This window comes from Erythrolamprus reginae, chromosome 1 (genome assembly GCF_031021105.1).
Source record: "Erythrolamprus reginae isolate rEryReg1 chromosome 1, rEryReg1.hap1, whole genome shotgun sequence".
NCBI classification, from domain to species: domain Eukaryota; kingdom Metazoa; phylum Chordata; class Lepidosauria; order Squamata; family Dipsadidae; genus Erythrolamprus; species Erythrolamprus reginae.
In genome coordinates, this window is record NC_091950.1 from 43,374,654 (window position 1) to 43,394,621 (window position 19,968).

General features: G+C 38.1%; 1 protein-coding gene across 4 annotated transcripts in view; it reads left to right on the forward strand.

The window, feature by feature from the left end:
• Positions 1-19,968, forward strand: part of SYNE2 (spectrin repeat containing nuclear envelope protein 2) — a 319,436-nt gene that overhangs the window by 264,180 nt on the left and 35,288 nt on the right. For all 4 annotated transcript variants that reach the window (XM_070750996.1, XM_070751014.1, XM_070751005.1 and 1 more), the window contains 5 exons: positions 563-757; positions 2,826-2,951; positions 5,261-5,416; positions 9,303-9,461; positions 10,222-10,391. In XM_070750996.1, coding sequence (XP_070607097.1) covers positions 563-757; positions 2,826-2,951; positions 5,261-5,416; positions 9,303-9,461; positions 10,222-10,391 — 806 coding nt within the window. The remainder of the gene's footprint in view (positions 1-562; positions 758-2,825; positions 2,952-5,260; positions 5,417-9,302; positions 9,462-10,221; positions 10,392-19,968) is intronic.

Below are 19,968 nucleotides of genomic sequence, written 5' to 3' on the forward strand. Positions count from 1 at the left end.
TTCAGGCATAATGCTAACCAGAGGTAGCTAAACTTTTTGTTTTGGCTCAGGACTACATTTTAAAAATATTTTTAATTACTTTCGCTTCCCAAGATCACAACAGAAATGTATGTAGTGCTGTAAAATCTGTAGTAATATGGAAAGGCTGATTTCTACTAAAATTATTCAAGTGGTTCTTAAGAAAATTTTGTTTTCAAATAGTTGTGTAGATTTATTTATTTATCTATCTATCTATCTATCTATCTATCTATCTATCTATCTATCTATCTATCTATCTATCTATCTATCTATCTATTTATTTATTTATTTTATTTTGTCAAACAATTATATGGTGATAATTTGTACAAATAAAACATTAGATAAGTAATGATAACAAATAACAGAAGAAGACAATAGGACAGGGATGGTAGGCACAGTGGTGCTCTTATGCACGCCCCTTAGATATTTTTTGGCATCTCGGTATGTGCCCTTTCAATGCCCTACCTGCTGATCTTTTAACCGTAACAATGATTTGTATTTGATGTAATGATAACAATTTGGGTTTTATTTGCTTTCTTGGTAGAATAAGGAAATACTTCAGAAGAGGTGGCAAACCAGATATTCTTTAATCTTGGATACTGGGGAAAAGTTACTTGACACAGTAGCCCCTGAAGCAAAGGCTGCCATGCAGCTGGAGATGAACAAGTTGCGAGTGAATTGGGACAACACACAACTTCAGCTGGAAAAGAATACCAGGCAATTTCAGGGGACCATACAGGTATCTTCCATAAATCAGTTACCTTTATTCTATAATAAATCAATTGGGTCTAGAATTCATCTTTTTGTGTGAATTTGCCATTTGTGGAAGGTTGTTTTGCTTATTTACTTACTGCAGCTTAATATACCAATCCAATCCAGAAAATCACTGGCTTGTTTTTATCTCTTGCTACCTAATTCTTTGATTTACTCCTGCTAAAGACTGAACTCAGACTCTTTTGGATATATAGAAAAGCTTTAATATTGAATTGTATTCTGTAGCTTTTTCCCCTTTTTCTGTTACAGTTATTATTTGGGGAGTATTTTTCTATAGGACAGAGAAGTAAGGTGATAGATTTGTTGGGAGTGTAATTATTTTTATTTAAATGTGAATTTTATTCTGTATAATTTTTGTCTACGATGTTGCTGTCATGTTTTAAAATTGTAGAACAGTAAACGCTTAATTAGTGATTCTTTCAAAGATCATCTATGATTGTAGAAAAATACTACTAGAATAGAATAGAATAGAATTTTATTGGCCAAGTGTGATTGGACACACAAGGAATTTGTCTTGGTGCATATGCTCTCAACGTACATAAAATAAAATATACATTTGTCAAGAATCATGTGGTACAACACTTAATGATTGTCATAGGAGTCAAATAAGCAATGAAGAAGCAATATTAATAAAAATCTTAGGATATACGCAACAAGTTATAGTCATACAGTCAACATGGGAGGAAATGGGTGATAGGAATGATGAGAAAAACTAGTAGAATAGAAGTGCAGATTTAGTAGAAAGTCTGACAGTGTTGAGGGAATTATTTGTTTAGTAGAGTAATGGCGTTCGGGAAAAAACTGTTCTTGTGTCTAGTTGTCTTGGTGTGCAGTGCTCTGTAGCGACGTTTTGAGGGTAGGAGTTGAAACAATTTGTGTCCAGGATGTGAGGGGTCAGTAAATATTTTACCCGCCCTCTTTTTGACTCGTGCAGTATACAGGTCCTCAATGGAAGGCAGATTGGCAGCAATTGTTTTTTCTGCAATTCTAATTATCCTCTGAAGTCTGTGTCGGTCCTGTTGGGTTGCAGCACCAAACCAGACAGTTATAGAGGTGCAGATGACAGACTCAATGATTCTAGATTAGTATCCCAGAGCATTACTATTATGTTTAGCTAATGCTAATCTGGTTGTTTAAATATAGTTTGCTTTTGCAAATTTTATTTATTTATTTTTTTATTTTATTTTATTTTATTTTATTTATTTTATTTATTTTATTTATTTTATTTATTTTATTTATTTTATTTATTTATTTATCTATCTATCTATCTATCTATCTATCTATCTATCTATCTATCTATCTATCTATTCGGTTTTTATGCCACCCTTCTCCTTAGACTCAGGGCGGCTTACAACGTGTTAGCAATAGCATTTTTTAACAGAGCCCCCCCCCCCCCCAGTCGGGTCCTCATTTTACCCACCTTGGAAGGATGGAAGTCTGAGTCAACCTTGAGCCGGTGATGAGATTTGAACCGCTGACCGTCAGATCTACAGTCAGCTTCAGTGGCCTGCAGTACAGCACTCTACCTGCTGTGCCACCCCAGCTCTTAGTTTTGGTCTTGTTTTGCTCATTCTTGAAATCATAGAATTGGAAGGAACCATTGAACCCCATGAGTTGGCCACCTGCTGTGCAGAGATATCCAAATAAAAGCATTTGGATACCTAGCATCTACCTTACTTCCACACTTCCAATGAAAGGCACCAGCATACCTCTCTCAATAATTAGTTCTACAGTGATATTTTCTTTCATTATGAAGGTTTTTCTAACAGAAACCTCAAAGACTAGCATGCTTGTAAATCAATGCAAAAATTATGAGAAGGTCAGAATGCATATACATACAAATCTAATAATAATATACAGTATTAGCTATAGGCAGATAATAAGAGGCAAATATTCTTTGTGAATACTATTTTTCCATCTTCTGTATTATGAGGAGAATTCAATTAGAGGTTATCTGACAGCAGCAAAGCTTCTGCCTATTAAACAATATTTATTGCTCATCATGAACTTATTTTTCTTCTTTGAAATTACAGACCTGGGAGAACTGTGAGAAGCAAGTGAAAGATCTGGGCCATGTTTTACTAGAGCTCAAAGGTAGCATAAACAAACCTCTTCCTACAGAACATGATGCATTGCCAGAAACCTTGGAACAAATAAAGGTAGGTTTATGAAAGCCAAGATCTGGAACTGTTGAAAGAACATCAGTTTTAATATTTTTCACTGACTAATTCAAGAAACACAACAATTCTTGATGTTCTAAAACAAGTTCTAAATTGGATTAGAATGTTGGATTAGTGCAAATTGAACAGTTCTGAAATTAATGGTGGAGTAACAGGGACCTTCTCTGCAAACTGAAGAGAAAATTCAGTTTCTTCAGCTCAGAAACAAGCTAATGTATTGAAAAAAGAAGATGAGGTTGTCTTAATCCACTAAGATTTCTGGACCCTGCTTACCTGCAATCACTATTATTAATTGAAAAATAATGAATGTGACATAGCACTTTTTAAAAAAATTGACAAGAAACCTTCAAAATTGCTATTCAGTCAAACAGGGCATATTGTTCATTGTAGTGTTAGTGAATATTAGCGAGTATTCTGAGCAGAGACAGGTTACAAGCGGTGTGCCACAAGGGTCTGTTCTGGGTCCTATTCTTTTTAATGTTTGTTAGTGACATAGGGGAAGGTTTGGTAGGGAAGGTTTGCCTATTTGCCGATGACTCTAAAGTGTGCAATAGGGTTGATATTCCTGGAGGGGTCTGTAATATGGTAAATGATTTAGCTTTACTAGATAAATGGTCAAAGCAATGGAAACTGCAGTTTAATGTTTCCAAATGTAAAATAATGCATTTGGGGAAAAGGAATCCTCAATCTGAGTATTGCATTGGCAGTTCTGTGTTAGCAAAAACTTCAGAAGAGAAGGATTTAGGGGTAGTGATTTCTGACAGTCTCAAAATGGGTGAGCAGTGTGGTTGGGCGGTACAAAAAGCAAGTAGGATGCTTGGCTGCATAGCTAGAGGTATAACAAGCAGGAAGAGGGAGATTGTGATCCCCTTATATAGAGCGCTGGTGAGACCACATTTGGAATACTGTGTTCAGTTCTGGAGACCTCACCTTCAAAAAGATATTGACAAAATTGAACGGGTCCAAAGACGGGCTACAAGAATGGTGGAAGGTCTGAAGCATAAAACGTATCAGGAAAGACTTAATGAACTCAATCTGTATAGTCTGAAGGACAGAAGGAAAAGGGGGGACATGATCGAAACATTTAAATATGTTAAAGGGTTAAATAAGGTTTAGGAAGGAAGTGTTTTTAATAGGAAAGTGAACACAAGAACAAGGGGACACAATCTGAGGTTAGTTGGGGGAAAGATCAAAAGCAACGTGAGAAAGTATTATTTTACTGAAAGAGTAGTAGATCCTTGGAACAAACTTCCAGCAGACGTGGTTGGTAAATCCACAGTAACTGAATTTAAACATGCTTGGGATAAACATATATCCATTGTAAGATAAAATACAGGAAATAGTATAAGGGCAGACTAGATGGACCATGAGGTCTTTTTCTGCCGTCAGTTTCTATGTTTCTAATTATGTGAAATGAAACTCGTCAGCAGCAGTGCAAAATAATAATAACAATAGAGTTGGAAGGGACCTTGGAGGTCTTCTAGTCCAATCCCCTGCTTAGGCAGGAAAGCCTACACTACTTCAGACAGATGGTTATTCAACATATTCTTAAAAACTTCCAGTGTTGGAGCATTCACGACTTCTGGAGGCAAACAAAGTAATTGTGCAATTAACTAGATTTACTGACTAGCTATATTTGTTTGGGAATTAATCCACATGAATTCAACTGACTGTATTCCAAATTATTTTACCCTGGCTTCCTTTGATTTACTCACTTTTAGTTGGGAATAAGCACTATTCATCCCAATGGGTGTTATTCCAAGTAAACAAACAAACTCTCTCAATTTTTAAATGATAGAATAGTAACTTTGTTAAATTTCTTCTAAAACAAAAAAAAATAGTCTCAAGAATGTCATGCTGAATTTTAAGTAATTATTTATAACACTATACATTTTAAAGAGATTGAGGAACTCAGAGAAACTCTTTGTGTGCTTAATGTTTGAAAATGGTCCATTTCCTCTTCTCTCCAATTGACTTAATTTTAAGCAACAACCAACCAGGCAAACAATGGGGGGACAGCAAAATCCCAACACAAAAGGACCCTCTCTCTTTGTGTGTCTGTGTGTGTGTGTGTGTGTGTGTGTGAGTGAGTGAGTGTCTGTGTGTGTGAGTGTGTGTGTGTGTGAAAATTACTGTCCTCCTTTTCCTTCCCTCTTTACAGACCAACCACAGGATTAACCAAAAGTTTTGCACAAAAGAGAATGCAGGGAAAGGCATGTATGCACACATGCCCCCACGATACCCCACCCCCAGGAACTGACTCTGAAAGGCTTGTTGTTTCTATGTAGGTGCTGGAGAACTCACTCACCAACTGGAGCCAAAATGCAAAAGAACTTGATGCACAAAAGGTGAAACTGGCTCAATTTATCCTCCCAGAAGATGTGATGCTGCTGAGAGAACAAATTGAACGTTTGCACAGCCAGTGGGAAGAAATCTGCCTCAGAGTAAGTAGTCTAATTGGGCATGCTGATGATTTGAGACTGGGCATTGCAAGGCAACGTGAGTATGACTCTTCAGTTTTGTGTAAAGGAGCACAGGATAAGCTTGAAGGATTTAAAGTCCTGTGGTTTTCTAAACAATACCGTAAGCAAATGTAGCTTTTTTGTGGCTGTGAACAAGAAAACCTACTTTCTCCATTTGTGGCCACAGTGTTTCCCCAAGTTCTGAAAGTTTTCAGCAACAGAGCACTTTAGAGAAAATTCTGACTGGAAGATATGATGATCTAGAAGTCGATCAACAACCCTGACTTTCTTTCAAAGTGATGAAATGATGCATAAGAGAAGAGCAAAGTAGAGGGTTATTCCTTATATTTTTCACTGCATAGTTCTCTACATTTTTTTTAAAGGTGCCTCTCTTTGAAATTCCTGAAACTTGGTTTTATTCTACATGTTGTAAATGGAGGTTTCAAACATTGGGAATCATCACACATTTTCTTCTATTACTCATTATTCTTAAATCTTATGCACCTTCCAACTGTGCATTACATTTCTGGAAGGTCAGGAATACAATACTACACAGTATTTTTCAGAAATCATCCCCAAATTCTAATCTGAGGCAATGAGAACCCATTGGTGGAATTCTCTCCTCAGCAGTGTCTACTTGCTGCTAATATTGCTATTTTGTTGTCTTACTGCTTTTTAACATTTTAAAATCTTGAACCAAACTGGTGTATTTAAATTTCAATAGGTCTTACTTTGAATAAGTATGCTGGATTTAACTGCATGGCTACAATCACAATACATGTCTAACTAGGATCAGTTAATTCTTTTGACGGTCCTTTCTCATGTCCAAGCCTAACACGAACAATTAACTAACTTTAATATGTTTAAATTTTTAACCATTTTGAATCTAATCTTATTTGTTTGATATTTCTCCTGCTTTACTATTTTTTGTTTTAGATTCTAGGCTAAATATATTTTGCCCACTATACAGGAAATTCGCTCAGAAGTGAGAAATTATTGTTGGCCCAAAAATTAAACAATGCCATGATTTGGGTTCATATATTGTCTGACACATAGTTTTGTTTTCAAATCATGGGCCTGATGATAGTTAAGGAGGAAGGACTTTATAATCAGTAACCATGGGATGTTACAACTTAGTTTATCTTAATCATAATCCAGCATGACATTAGTCTCTACACATTGTATAAAGCCATCTGCCAGTAGTTAACCCTCTCATCTGTAGGATATGGGTAGCTTGGTTATCCTGCTTAAAACTAATGATAGCATAGCCTGCTGCATGAATATTCAGTAAACTAATGGCAAAAGTTAGAATCCAAGTCTGAGTCCCAAATTTATATCGTGATGGGTCTATTATTCTGAAAACCAAGACATGATTAAATACAAAAAAACTCTGCATCAATCTCTCATCTTAAATTAATTTTAGACATACCATGTTTTTGGTGCAAAAAAAAAAATTGGATAATTAGCATGCCCCATTTTCTTTCCTGCTGAGATCCTTAACCGAAAAATGAAATCTCCAACAAAACCATATTGTTTGAAAACGATTAATGGAAAATCCCAACCCCGCCTATATTTTAAAAGTGAGGCAGTACAGCTGCCCAAGAGCCCCTCAGAATTAACCAGCCAGATGCTTCTGCTGAAAGAAAGAGGAAAACAAACAGCAGATGGACTGTCTGGAGCAAGGAGGCGGGGAATATCAAGGGCAGGGTTTTGTCATGCCAACACAGTAGGGAGTAGTAAAGAGGAGTGTATAAGTTGCTCCAGACAAAAGACAGTTTAAAATTGATGCAATTTTTTCATGTTTGTTAACTTATAGAGATGCAAATACCAAATCTGCAACTCCAGAAATATAGTGCCCTTCAATTTATCCAGAAAACTTAAAACAAGTTAACTTTATCTGCACATGGCAATCATAATTCTTATTTCTATTATTATTATTATTATTATTATTATTATTATTATTATTATTATTATTATTATTTTATATATATATATATATAGTATTATTAATATTAATTGTATTTTATTTTGTATCTAATATTTTGAATTGATTTACATTGCTGAGGTATTGGGCACTTTAGAAATACAGTGTTCCCTTGATTTTCGCGTGTTCAAACTTCACGAATAGTCTATACCACGGTTTTTCAAAAAATATTAATTAAAAAATACTTTGTGGGGTTTTTTTCTATACCATGGGTTTTCCCACTCGATGATGTCATTCGTCATCGCCAAACTATTAATTTTTGCAAATAAATAACAAAAAAAATAATTATTGTTAATAAATAATTATGTTTATACATATCAGGAACGCTAAGTGTCTTATTCAATGAAAGTACCAGTAATAATGGTGAGTAAATGGTTGTTAAGGGAATGGAAAATGGTAATTTAGGGGTTTAAAGTGTTAAGGGAAGGCTTGTGATACTGTCCAAAGCCAAAAATGGTGTATTTACTTCCGCATCTCTACTTCACGGAAATTCGACTTTCGCGGGCGGTCTCGGAACGCATCCCCTGCAAAAATCGAGGGAACACTGTATAAAGATACAGGCAGTCCATGACAGTTTGTTTAGTGACCGTTCAGAGTTACAGTGACACTGAAAAAAGCACATGACCATTTTTCATACTTATGACTGTTTCAGTATCCCCATGGTCATGTGATCGAAATACAGACACTTGGCAACTGACTCATATTTATGATAGTTACAGTGTCCTGGGATCATGTGATCGCCTTCTGCGCCCTTCTGACAAGCAAAGTCAAAGGGGAAGCCAAATTCACTTAACAACCAAGTTACTAACTTAACAATTGCAGTAATTTATTTAACAATTTTGTAAAGAAGAGTCATAAAATGGGGCAAAACTAACTTACCTGTTTCACTTAGCAACAGAAACTTAGGACTGAATTGTAGTTGTAAGTTGAGGACTACCTGTAATTCGAATTGACATAGGCCTCGTTGGACTTTACCGCAGAATCTATCGCATTGTAGAAATGACCTTACATTCTTGAATGTTGAGAAGATGCAAAGTGAAAGCAGACTGAAGCTCTTTTAATATAGCTTGTTTTTTACCTGTGACCATAATAAATATAGCAATGCGTGTAATACAGCTCGTCTGTTATCAATGTGAAATTTAAACCAGAGTAAGCACAAGCTACAGGTTGCATGTATTTATGGCCTTCCTCAGACATAATATTAAGGCATATATTTTTGGTTCACTGTGATATATAACAATAGCACTTAGACTTATATACCACTTCATGATGTTTTACATCTAAGTGGTAGAGGTTTTACAGAGTCATCATATTGCTCCCAACAATCTGAGTTCTCATCTTATTGATCTCAGAAGGATCTCAGAATCGAACTCCTGGAGTAAGCAGTGAGTTAGCCTGCAGTATTGTTTTCTAATTACTGCACCATCATGACTCTATGAATTTATATAAGATATGAACTTACATGAGGCACGTTACAATGTCTTATTCAGATACCAATATGTTTTAAAATCCAGGATAACATTATGTATGAAGACAACATGCTGTCATTCCTTCTATTTAATTCAAATAACTCATGCATAGGCGTAGTGTTCAGTTTTGCCACTTTAATGGATTGACAAGTGAGATTATCTGGTGTTTCTGAATAAGCTTTACATTTCTTCTTTGTTATATCAAAGATGTTTCCATCATTACCCAAAAACAGGAAAATATTATTTATAAGTGAAGGAATTGTTTAAGAGTGTTATTGTATTCTACAGTGAAATCCCTAGGGGAAAAATATTCTTTTTATCTGCTCATAGATTGTATCATTAAACTTTGGCTCCTCCCAAAATTTAATAAAGATCAATTAAATTGAATTAATTACATCTATATCTTCCTCCATAGGTTTCTCTGCACAAGCAAGATATTGAGGAACAAATCAATGCCTGGATTGTATTCAATGAAAAAAATAAGGAATTGTGTACTTGGCTGATGCAGATGGAAGAAAAAGTCCCTCAATCAGCAGATATCAGTATTGAAGACATGATAGAAAAGCTGCAAAAGGTGAATAAACTTTATTGATGTACACAGACATCTATTCTTGCTTAAGGTATGCTGGCCATAATGAAGTTTTAGGAGAGATCTAGAATAACTAACTGAAAGCATCTTGGCTTAATCTTCTCTTTTTCTCATAACTACAAAATGAATAATCCCTTAGTCTTACGTGGTGATTATTTTTTAGTTATTTGATATTTAATCTTTTTTTTAAAAAAAAAGCTTACAAAATAATGCCAGATCTTAAGTGTACAACTGAAATATTGTGACACCCAAGGAAGAAAGGAGATGGAGGAAAAAGATAAAATTTAAGCTTAAATATTTTTTCTTCCATTGCGTGTAACAGCCATCTGGGACCACGTGTAACAGCTTATCCGGGACCAGGTTGGAAAAGGATCTAGGACTGTTCAACTTCACCCCTTCATCCTGTTGTAGCTCTTCCTCCTTCCCATTTAACTAGTGGAATGTTTTGCTAGACTAGGGTAATAGAAATTATGACTTTTTAAATGAATACTTTATCTTCATCCAATGAAAGGGAATCATTAATAAAATGAAAGAAGAAAAATGCAATCCATATTTCCTGGCTGAGGCTTAGAGATAAAATAAGAGGGAGCTAGTTACAGTATTTTTAATACAACCAACTATTCTGGGTTGGCTTATTTAGACACCTACATTAAAATTTTCTTCTGTAGAACTCTAACTTGTGTTTCTACCTTTCCCATTTCTTGCAAAATGTGTTACTTTAACAGTTTAAAATTATCTTGTTTAGGATTACATGGAGGAAATCAATCTATTTAATGAAAGTCAATTAGTTCACTTCAAGCAAATGGGCAATCAGCTAATCGAGTCTAGCAACCCAAGTAGAAAGGCTGAAATTGAAGAGAAACTCAACAAAATTAATGACCGCTGGCAACACCTCTTTGATATCATCGGAGGACGGTAAGCCTGTGTTCACTAGCTAGCATAGTAGAATTTTATGAAAGAAGTAACAACTTGAGTAGACCTTTGTCTGAATAGTACAGAGTGTCCTGCTTGAGCAAGGGGCTGGACTAGATCAGCGGTCACCAATTGATGGTCTGTGGACCACTGGTGCTCCACGGGAAAATTTTGGTGGTCTGCAGAAAAATTATTTGCATTTTCTATATTGCACTAAGTCCTCAAACTTGGGCCTGATACGTGCAATAAATATTTGTGTTGCTGCAGAGAGTCTCCCCCTTCTGGGTCTTTTTGTGTGGATCGGAGGGGGGACAGAAATTCTAACTTAGGATCTTCTTCAGCCTCCTGCTGCAGGGCTTTGGGTGAAAGCTGGAGGGAGGTTCCACTGGTGGCAAAGAGCAGTGGGTCTTGTTCCAGTGGGGACTGTATCTTGATCTGGAACTGGCTGACCATCTCAGCCTGCTGAGCCTCCAGGCGCTGGCACCTGGCCTTGCACTCCTGCAGGTCTTCCCTCTGCTTGGAAAGCCTATGTTCAGAGTCCTCAGTGAGGTGCTTCTGCTGAGCTTCCTTCTTGGTCAGATCCAATTTGAACTGAGCTAGTTGTTTTGCCAACTCTTTTTCATGGTGGCTGCTTATCTCCAGCAACTGAGATACTCTTTCCCCCTAGGCCTTTACAATTTATGCATGGTATGTTTGTTTGTTGGTATGATTGGTTTTAAAATAAGGGTTTTTTAGTTGTTGTAGTATTGGATTTACATGCTGTTTTTATTATTATTGTTAGCCGCCCCGAGTCTATGGAGAGGGGCGGCATACAAATCCAATAAATAAATAAATAAATAAACTGCTTCCTGTTGGGCCCTAAGGAGCCCGGCGAGCAGGTAAGGAGTGGTGATAGAGGCTGGCAAGGCACCCCTCAATGTGAGTGACATTGAGTTTATTGATTGATTGATTGATTGATTGATTGATTTTGTCCAATACACAATGAGGGTTTTAGTGGGTATACATATAGTAAAATACATAATGAAGGTTATAGAGGATATACTCATAGTAAAATATATCTAAGAAAGAATAGAAGAGAAGTTATAGAAATAGAACATATCAATGAAAGAATAGAAGAAGAGATATAGGAATAGAAGAAAGGTATAGGAGATAAAGGAGAGCAATAGGACAGGGGACGGAAGGCACTCTAGTGCACTTGTACTCACCCCTTTGGTTGGTCGCACCCACCTAATCACATGCCCACCTTGCCACGCCCACCCAGCCATTCACTAGGCAGATAGTATTAGTAGTTCACAGGATTTAAAATTATGAATTTAGTGGTCTCTGGGGTCCAAAAGGTTGATGACCCCTGGACTAGAAGATCTCAAACATCCCTTCCAACTCTATTATTCCGTTAGAATCCTCAAGGATGATTTATGCATTACATTTTAGTCAGTGTGGTTCTACAGTGTAATATGTGAAGGTAATTCATGTTGTTGGTTTTTAGTATGTGCTACCTCAATATCCTGTTTAGAAATATATGATTGGTTGGTTAACTGCTACTTTATGTTAAACATATGCTAAGTGACAAACTGGTGAATACATAGTATTTTTTTCAGAAGTATGTCGGTTGACTGGCAGTCACTGTCCAACATGTTAACAGTTGTATTTCCCAAGAAGTGATTTGCCTCTGAAACATACAAGAATTAGTTTAATTGGATGGATGGATGGATGGATGGATGGATGGATGGATGGATGGATGGATGGATGGATAGATAGGTGTGTGTTATTACACCTATGCTTATGGAAATTCTCAGTCATCCAGGTCATGGTTTTCCAAGTAGGTAACTAGACTCTGTTTTTCCTTGAACACATTTCACTTCTCATTCCAAGAAGCTTCTTCAGTTCAGCTGGAGAAACCTATCTGAGGAAAGACAATACAATATCTAATTTTACACCTGTGTCCTTCTTTGGATGAGGAGTCAGTGATGGAGGGAAAGAATTAACCAATAATCCAAATTTATAGCTTATCTCATCCAAATATGTCCTCTTTTTAAAATAGTCTTGCCAAAATTTCACTAAACCAAGGTCATAATCTCTATGTATTTTGTGCAAATATTTTTTGGTTTTAAATCAATTATAACAAATGTGTAGGACCATACACATCTGAGAAGCATTTAAATGGCAACAAAAACAACTTGGAAGAAACTGGTCAAAAGAGATCATTGTAGTAAAGATGTGGCTTCACCTTAATAAAGCAATAAATAGCTGGAGACATGTGGACAAACTAGACAAGCTTTTCACTTGGTTCTTGTTGTGCTTCTTATCCTTTGCTTTGCCATAAGGCTCCAGCTGCATGGGGCCTTGTCGTGTTTCCACAGGGCCCAAGCACACTTGGCTTCTGCCATACACAAAGGCTTGTCTTGTGCAGAGAAGCAGCTGGAAAAGGATGTGTATCTAACCAGGAGCAATTTGGGGAACTTAGTGTTTCTATGAATAACACAACAAGAACAAATTAATACATAGAGACATTTGTTTTAATTTTGATACATGTAAATTTTGTGGAACTTCTTGAGCTGTTTCATGTAGCAACGTTGGAGATATTTGAGACATGGGAAGAAGCCTTAAAAATTAAAAAGCACAAAGTGTTCCTCATTTGTAGGTTGCATTTCCCCCCCAAAATGTATTTCTGTGTTCTTTAGATCAGTGTGAAGCTTTTCCCCACCAGAGTGCTGAAATGAAATAATATATGTGGTCCTAATACATACATCAAAGAGATGGAAATTTAATTCTCTGTCTCTGATGGGACTTTAAAATGCTTTTACTGCTCTGCATTATTTTGTTAATTATTTTGTCTTTCATTCCTCTTTCTTTGATCCCATACTTGTAACATTTTGAAGTTCTTGGAACAGAGTTTTGTGTGTTTGTAATACCGTGTGAAATACTGAAAATACCATGTGAAAGATAGAGATATTGCTTTATAAAGATACAGAGGATATAATGAACCAAATGCTGGATAAGAAGTATCCATTATTCTTGATATTACATTAAATCAAGGAGTATATCATTGAAGTATTTTTGCAATCTAAAATCTAATAAATCTAATAATAAATAAATTCACACCATTTTATTCTATTTGTGTGGTAACATAAATGATATAAATTAAGCCATTTTCATAATGATGTCATTGAATAAATGATGTAATTGATGCAAGTGATGTCATTTACATAATGATGTAATTACACTAATGAATTAAGTCATGGTGGAATTTGATCTGTTCCATGCAGTCTTGTTGCTTCGAAGTGTCTATATTTCTGGTCTTATTTTATAGAATATTTTTGCTAATACCAGCAGTTGAAATCCTGTATGAACTGCAGGTGTGCCATTCAATCTAACAGACAAATTCAAGATTAAATTCTCAAAACAAGATACATGCTGCCAATGTATTTTTAGTCAGGAAATTGTAGTTGTGTAATTTTGTCAAAGCTTTATGGAATTTTATAGACATGATTAACAAGCTTCTTTGGCTGGTTGCCTATGTAACAAATCAAGGAACTGATTTGTAATACTGTTGAGGGCAGAAGACAGATCTTTTCCATAAAGCAAACCTAAACATCCTAAAAAGGTATGTGCAATACACTATGTTTCAAGGATACAGTATTTTGTGCAATTCAGGAATGTAGGGTTTGTCCTCCAATCAGGGGTCCCCAACCTTGGCAACTTTAAGAGTTGTGGACTTACAACTCTCAGAATTCCCCAGCCAGCTTTACTTTGCTGGCTAAGAAATTCTGGGAGTTAAAGTCCACAAGTCTTAAAGTTGCCAAGGTTGGAGACCCTGCTCCAGCTCTTATCTGTCCATGCATTCCAGAGGTAGACTAGTAGTTTTTCAGAGCTTAAAGCTCTGAACTGGAAGCATCTTGTTGCCGATCAATTTCCGGTCACAATTCAAAGTGTTGGTTATGACCTATAAAGCCCTTCATGGCATCGGACCATAATATCTCCGGGACTGCCTTCTGCCGCACGAATCCCAGCGACCGGTTAGGTCCCACAGAGTTGGCCTTCTCCAGGTCCCATCGACTAAGCAATGTCGTTAGGCGGGACCCAAGAGAAGAGCCTTCTCTGTGGTGGCCCCGACCCTCTGGAACCAGCTCCCCCCAGATATCAGAGTTGCCCCCACCCTCCTTGCCTTTCGCAAGCTCCTTAAAACCCACCTCTGTCGTCAGGCATGGGGGAATTGAAATTTCCCTTCCCCTAGACTTATAGAATTTATACATGGTATGCTTGTATGTATGAGTGGTTCTTTAAATTGGGTTTTTAAAGATTATTTTTAACATTAGATTTGTTTACATTGTCATTAGCCACCCCAAGTCTTCGGAGAGGGGCGGCATATAAATCTAATAAATAAATAAATAAATAAAATAAATCTTTTTCATTTGAAAAAGCATTGTCCAAGATATCACAAAGTATTTTCAGTTTGAAGGATTAACTTTTGGAAAACTGCAGGAATAGTCAGTCTCACACAGCTCTGAGGGATGAAAGTTCAACCTGAGGGATGAAAGTTCAATCAATGAGTGGATGTCTGCTCCTAAATAGGTTTGCTTAGAGCAAATTAACAAATAGGCAATGTATGTTGATTAACATAAGGATGCCTCCTTTTTGGATGGAATGTTTTGAACTACAGTGATCCCTTGAGTATCGCGAGGGTTACGTTCCAAGACCCCTCACGATAATCGATTTTTCGCGATATAGTGGTGCGGAAGTAAAAACACCATCTGCGCATGCGCGCCCTTTTTCCATGGCCGCGCATGTGCAGATGGTGGAGTTTGTGTGGGCGGCGGGGAAGACCCAGGGAAGGTTTCTTCGGCCGCCCAGAAGCTGATCTGCTCGGCAGCGCGGCAGCAGCGAGGAGCCGAAGATCGGGGTTTCCCCGCCGCCCACGCAAAGGGGAAACCCCGATCTTCGGCTCCTCGCTGCTGCCGCGCTGCCGAGCAGATCAGCTGCTGGGCAGCCAAAGAAACCCTCCCTGGGTCTTCCCCGCCGCCCATGCAAAGGGGAAACCCCGATCTTCGGCTCCTCGCTGCTGCCCACCCACCGCTCGCCCGCCGCCCGCCGCTCGAGAGCAAGAGGGGGAGAGATAGAGAAAGAGAGAGAAGGAAAGAAAGAGATGAGAGAGGGAGGAAGAGAGTGTGAGAGAGGAAGAAGCAAGATAGAGAAAGAGAGAGAGAAAGAAAGATGAGAAAGGAAGAGAGTGACGTCATCGGGTGGGAAAAACCGCGGTACTGTATAGCAAAAAAACCGTGGAGTATTTTTTAATTAATATTTTTTTGAAAAATCGCGATATAGCGTTTCGCGAAGATCGAGATCGCGAAAATCGAGGGATCACTGTATTACAAATGATATCATGCTACATCCTTGCTCTCTTAAATTATGCCTTCATAAAGTGTTCAATCTCTTTTGTTGTTTATAGGTTATCAAAAATAATAATAAGGCTTGGAAATGCTTAAAATAAAATTATTCATAGAAAGATATAAATTAAACAAAGTTATATTTTATGATATCCATCTCATTGGTCTCTTTTAAAATGTTAAATTTGAAATATAGAGTTTTAACAGGCTTCCACAACATGCTTTCATTTTTTTTCATTAAGGACAAATAAAAATGATAGATATTAAGTGTATAAATGGTGAGTCATGTTTTACATCACTCTGTTTACCTTTTTAAGCAGAGAAGCAAATTGCAGGCCACATGCAGCCTATTAGCACACTTCCTGCAAACTACCCAAATCTTCCAGATTAGGACAATGTAAAAATAATTTTTTTTAAAAAAAACAACCTTAAAACTCTGCCTTGATATGCTATGGGAGAAAGGGATAACATGGTTATTTAGACTTGCAAAGCTCTCTCCCACTATGGGCCCATATCTATCCTTGAGGATTCATACTCAGTCGGTGTAAGTAGTCCTCAATTTACAATTATAACCACAGTCATTTCAGTCATAAGTCAAGGCATCACATAACTGGATTTGAAATTACAAACCTTTTAATGATGATTGTTAAGCAAACAATATGTTTGTCATGTCAAACGTATCTGGAAAGACTTAACGAACTCAATCTGTAGAGTCTGGAGGACAGAAGGGAAAGGGGGGACATGATCGAAACATTTAAATATGTTAAAGGGTTAAATAAGGTTCAGGAGGGAAGTGTTTTTAATAGGAAAGTGAACACAAGAACAAGGGGGCACAATCTGAGGTTAGTTGGGGGAAAGATCAAAAGCAACATGAGAAAATATTATTTTACTGAAAGAGTAGTAGATCCTTGGAACAAACTTCCAGCAGACGTGGTAGATAAATCCACAGTAACTGAATTCAAACATGCCTGGGATAAACGTATATCCATCCTAAGATAAAATACAGGAAATAGTATAAGGGCAGACTAGATGGATCATGAGGTCTTTTTCTGCCGTCAATCTTCTATGTTTCTATGTCATCCATTTTCCCCAATTGCCAGAAATTGGAAGTAGTCACTGCCTCCCCCTATTCCCCCACTCCCCCCAAAAAATGTTGCAAATCATAGTGAACTGAATGCAGGATGCTGCAAATGGCCATAAAGGGGAGCTGGTTGCCAAGTGCCCAAAATACAATCATGTGAACAGGTCATAATTAACCCTGGGTAGGCCTGTTGTAGTGTCAAATGATAGCAACCAGTCATAAATCAAGGACTATCTGCAACTCTCATTAACAGTACTGCAGTATCATCTATACCAGTGATGGCAAACCTATGGCATGGGTGATATGGCACGCAGAGCCATATCTGCTGGCACACGAGCTGTTGCCTGTGTGACAGCCAGCTGATTTTTGGATCGCACAGAGACTCTGAGAGGGTATTTTTGGCTTCCAGGGAGCCTCCAGGAAGACTTTGGAGCCTGGGGAGGGTGAAACACGAGCCTACTGAGCCCACCAGAAGTTGGGAAACAGGCTGTTTTCAGCTTCCGGAGGGCCTTTAGGGAGCAGGGGAAGATGTTTTCCTCCTCTCCAGGCATTGAATTACAGGTATGGGCAGTTGCGCATGCGCAGTAGCACTCACACATGCTATTTTGGCACCCAAAGAAAAAAAGGTTCGCCATCATTGGTCTATACAGTAACATACATGGTTGCTTTTCCAAAATAGCATAATTCACATTCATCAGGTGCTATTTGGAGAAAGGGAAATACAGTGATACTTTGTCTTACAAACCCCTCGTCATACAAACTTTTTGAGATACAAACCCGGGGTTTAAGATTTTTTTGCCTCTTTTTTCAAACTATTTGCACCTTACAAACCCAAGCCACCGCCACTGGGATGCCCCGCCACCGACTTCTGTTGCCAGTGGATTGCCCGTTTTTGCACTGCTCGGATTCCCCTGAGACTCCCCTCCATGGGAAACACCACCTCCGGACTTCCGTGTTTTTGCAATGCTGCAGGGGAATCCCAGCAGCACAAAAACGCGCGCTTCGCTGGCAACAGAAGTCTGGAGGTGGGGTTTCCCAGCGAGGGGAGCCTCAGTGAAATCGCAGCATCACAAAAACAACAGAAGTCCGGAGGTGGGATTTCGAGGACTTCTGTGTTTTTGCGATGCTGCAATTTTGCTGAGGCTCCCCTCACTGGGAAACCCCGCCTCTGGACTTCCGTTGCCAGCAAAGCACCCGTTTTTGCACTGCTGGGATTCCCCGGCTGGGATTCTCCTGCAGCATCACAAAAACACAGAAGTCCGGAGGTGGGGTTTCCCCATGGAGGGGAGCCTTAGGGGAATCCCAGCAGTGTGAAAACGGGTGCTTCGGCTGGCAAAAGGGGTGAGTTTTGGGCTTGCACGCATTAATCGCTTTTCCATTGATTCCTATGGGAAACATTGTTTCATCTTACAAACTTTTCACCTTACAAACCTCATCCCGGAACCAATTAAATTCGTAAGACGAGGAATCACTGTACTTGCTTTCATCTATACAAAGTAGCATATTATTAGCAGTTTACCTGGATCCAGTAATGGGTTTCACTTACCTTTGCTACCAGTTTGGAAATGTGGGTGTGGATCTGCATACACAGATCGTCTGTGATGACATCTGGGCGGATGGGGCGGAGTCTCTCACCACCGCCACTACCAGTTCACCTAAACTGGGGTGAACCGATAGCAACCCACCTGGTTCCCCGTGACAACTAGTCACATCTGTACCTGTACATTATCTACTCATAGAGACCTTCAGATCATCTCAGGGCAGTGATGGGCTACCCAATTTTTTACTACCACACTGTGGGCATGGCTTATGCATTTTGTTTCAACATCTTTCAGTGCAAATTGGGTGCTCTGGGGGTGGAGCTCCATTTTTGCTACCCCATTGCGTTCCCCACCATTCGGGCAGTAGCCCACCCCTGATTATCTACTATATAAAGCAGGGATGGGCAATTAATTTTGCCATGGGGCTGCATGAGAAATTGGGATGGTTTTAGAGGGCCGGACTAATATAATTAACTCAGTTCTACCCAATCCTGTATATCATTGGGTAGAACTAAGTTAATTATACTATAATTATAAATTATATTTATATATTATATATATAATTATATATTATATATTATATCTTGAACATGCGGTTCTTATCTAGAAAAGTTGGACCGACCTCCGCGGGCCGGTCACAGACAGCAGGCGGGCCGCATCTTGCCCAGATGTGTATGTACACACATGCACGCACAGCTCTTCTAAAATTATACACATTGAACCTCATTTGCTGCAATAGGAAAAACATACCCAGAGCCCAGAAGGGAAAAAAAGGGGGGGGGAATCAAAATTTTGCTACCGGTACTGTGTACTTGACCAAAATTTTGCTACCAGTACTGCGTACCTGACTGTACCCATAGGAGCCCATCACTGTCTCAGGGATACTAACAAAAGTACCTTTTAGATGGGGACATCCTGATTCCATTGTTTCCTACATCCCTCTTCCTTCCTGTACCTTGGCACCAACTGTATATTGTATTGTTTTCAATGCAGTATTGAGTAAAAACCGCTTTTCTTTCCTCTTAATTCCAATATCCTCATCAACCTTGGCTTATTTTGTGTAAGATTTTATATTACAAAATTATTTGTAATAATGTTGTTTTTCTTCAGTTGTGTCTTTTGATTTTATGCTGTGCAGCGGCCGGTTTTGTTTCATATTATTCTCTTCTCCACTTGTAATTCTTTTAAATGTTTTCTTGTACAGCATCCAGACAATGCTTCCAGTAAAATAAATCAATAAACTTAAAGTCAAAATCTAATATTCTCCACCCTCATAATTTGGTGTGGAGAATATTAATATGGAACGTGCTATATATGGAGCGATATAGAGTATGATCATGTGAGATTGTAGCCTAGGACACGTAAATTATCCTACATAATAGACTAGGAAGGGAAGGTGTTTAGCAGATGTCTGCCATTTGAGTAGCATTTTCACACTGAACATTATGGTCTTGCAAGCAAATTACTGGCAAATTTTAAAAAAAATTGCAAGAGAAATAGTTAGTCCCCCTCTTTTTTGGAGGGGGGGCTTTAGCTCCTTCAAGCTAGCCTTTGGTTTAAATCTGGTGTTGACA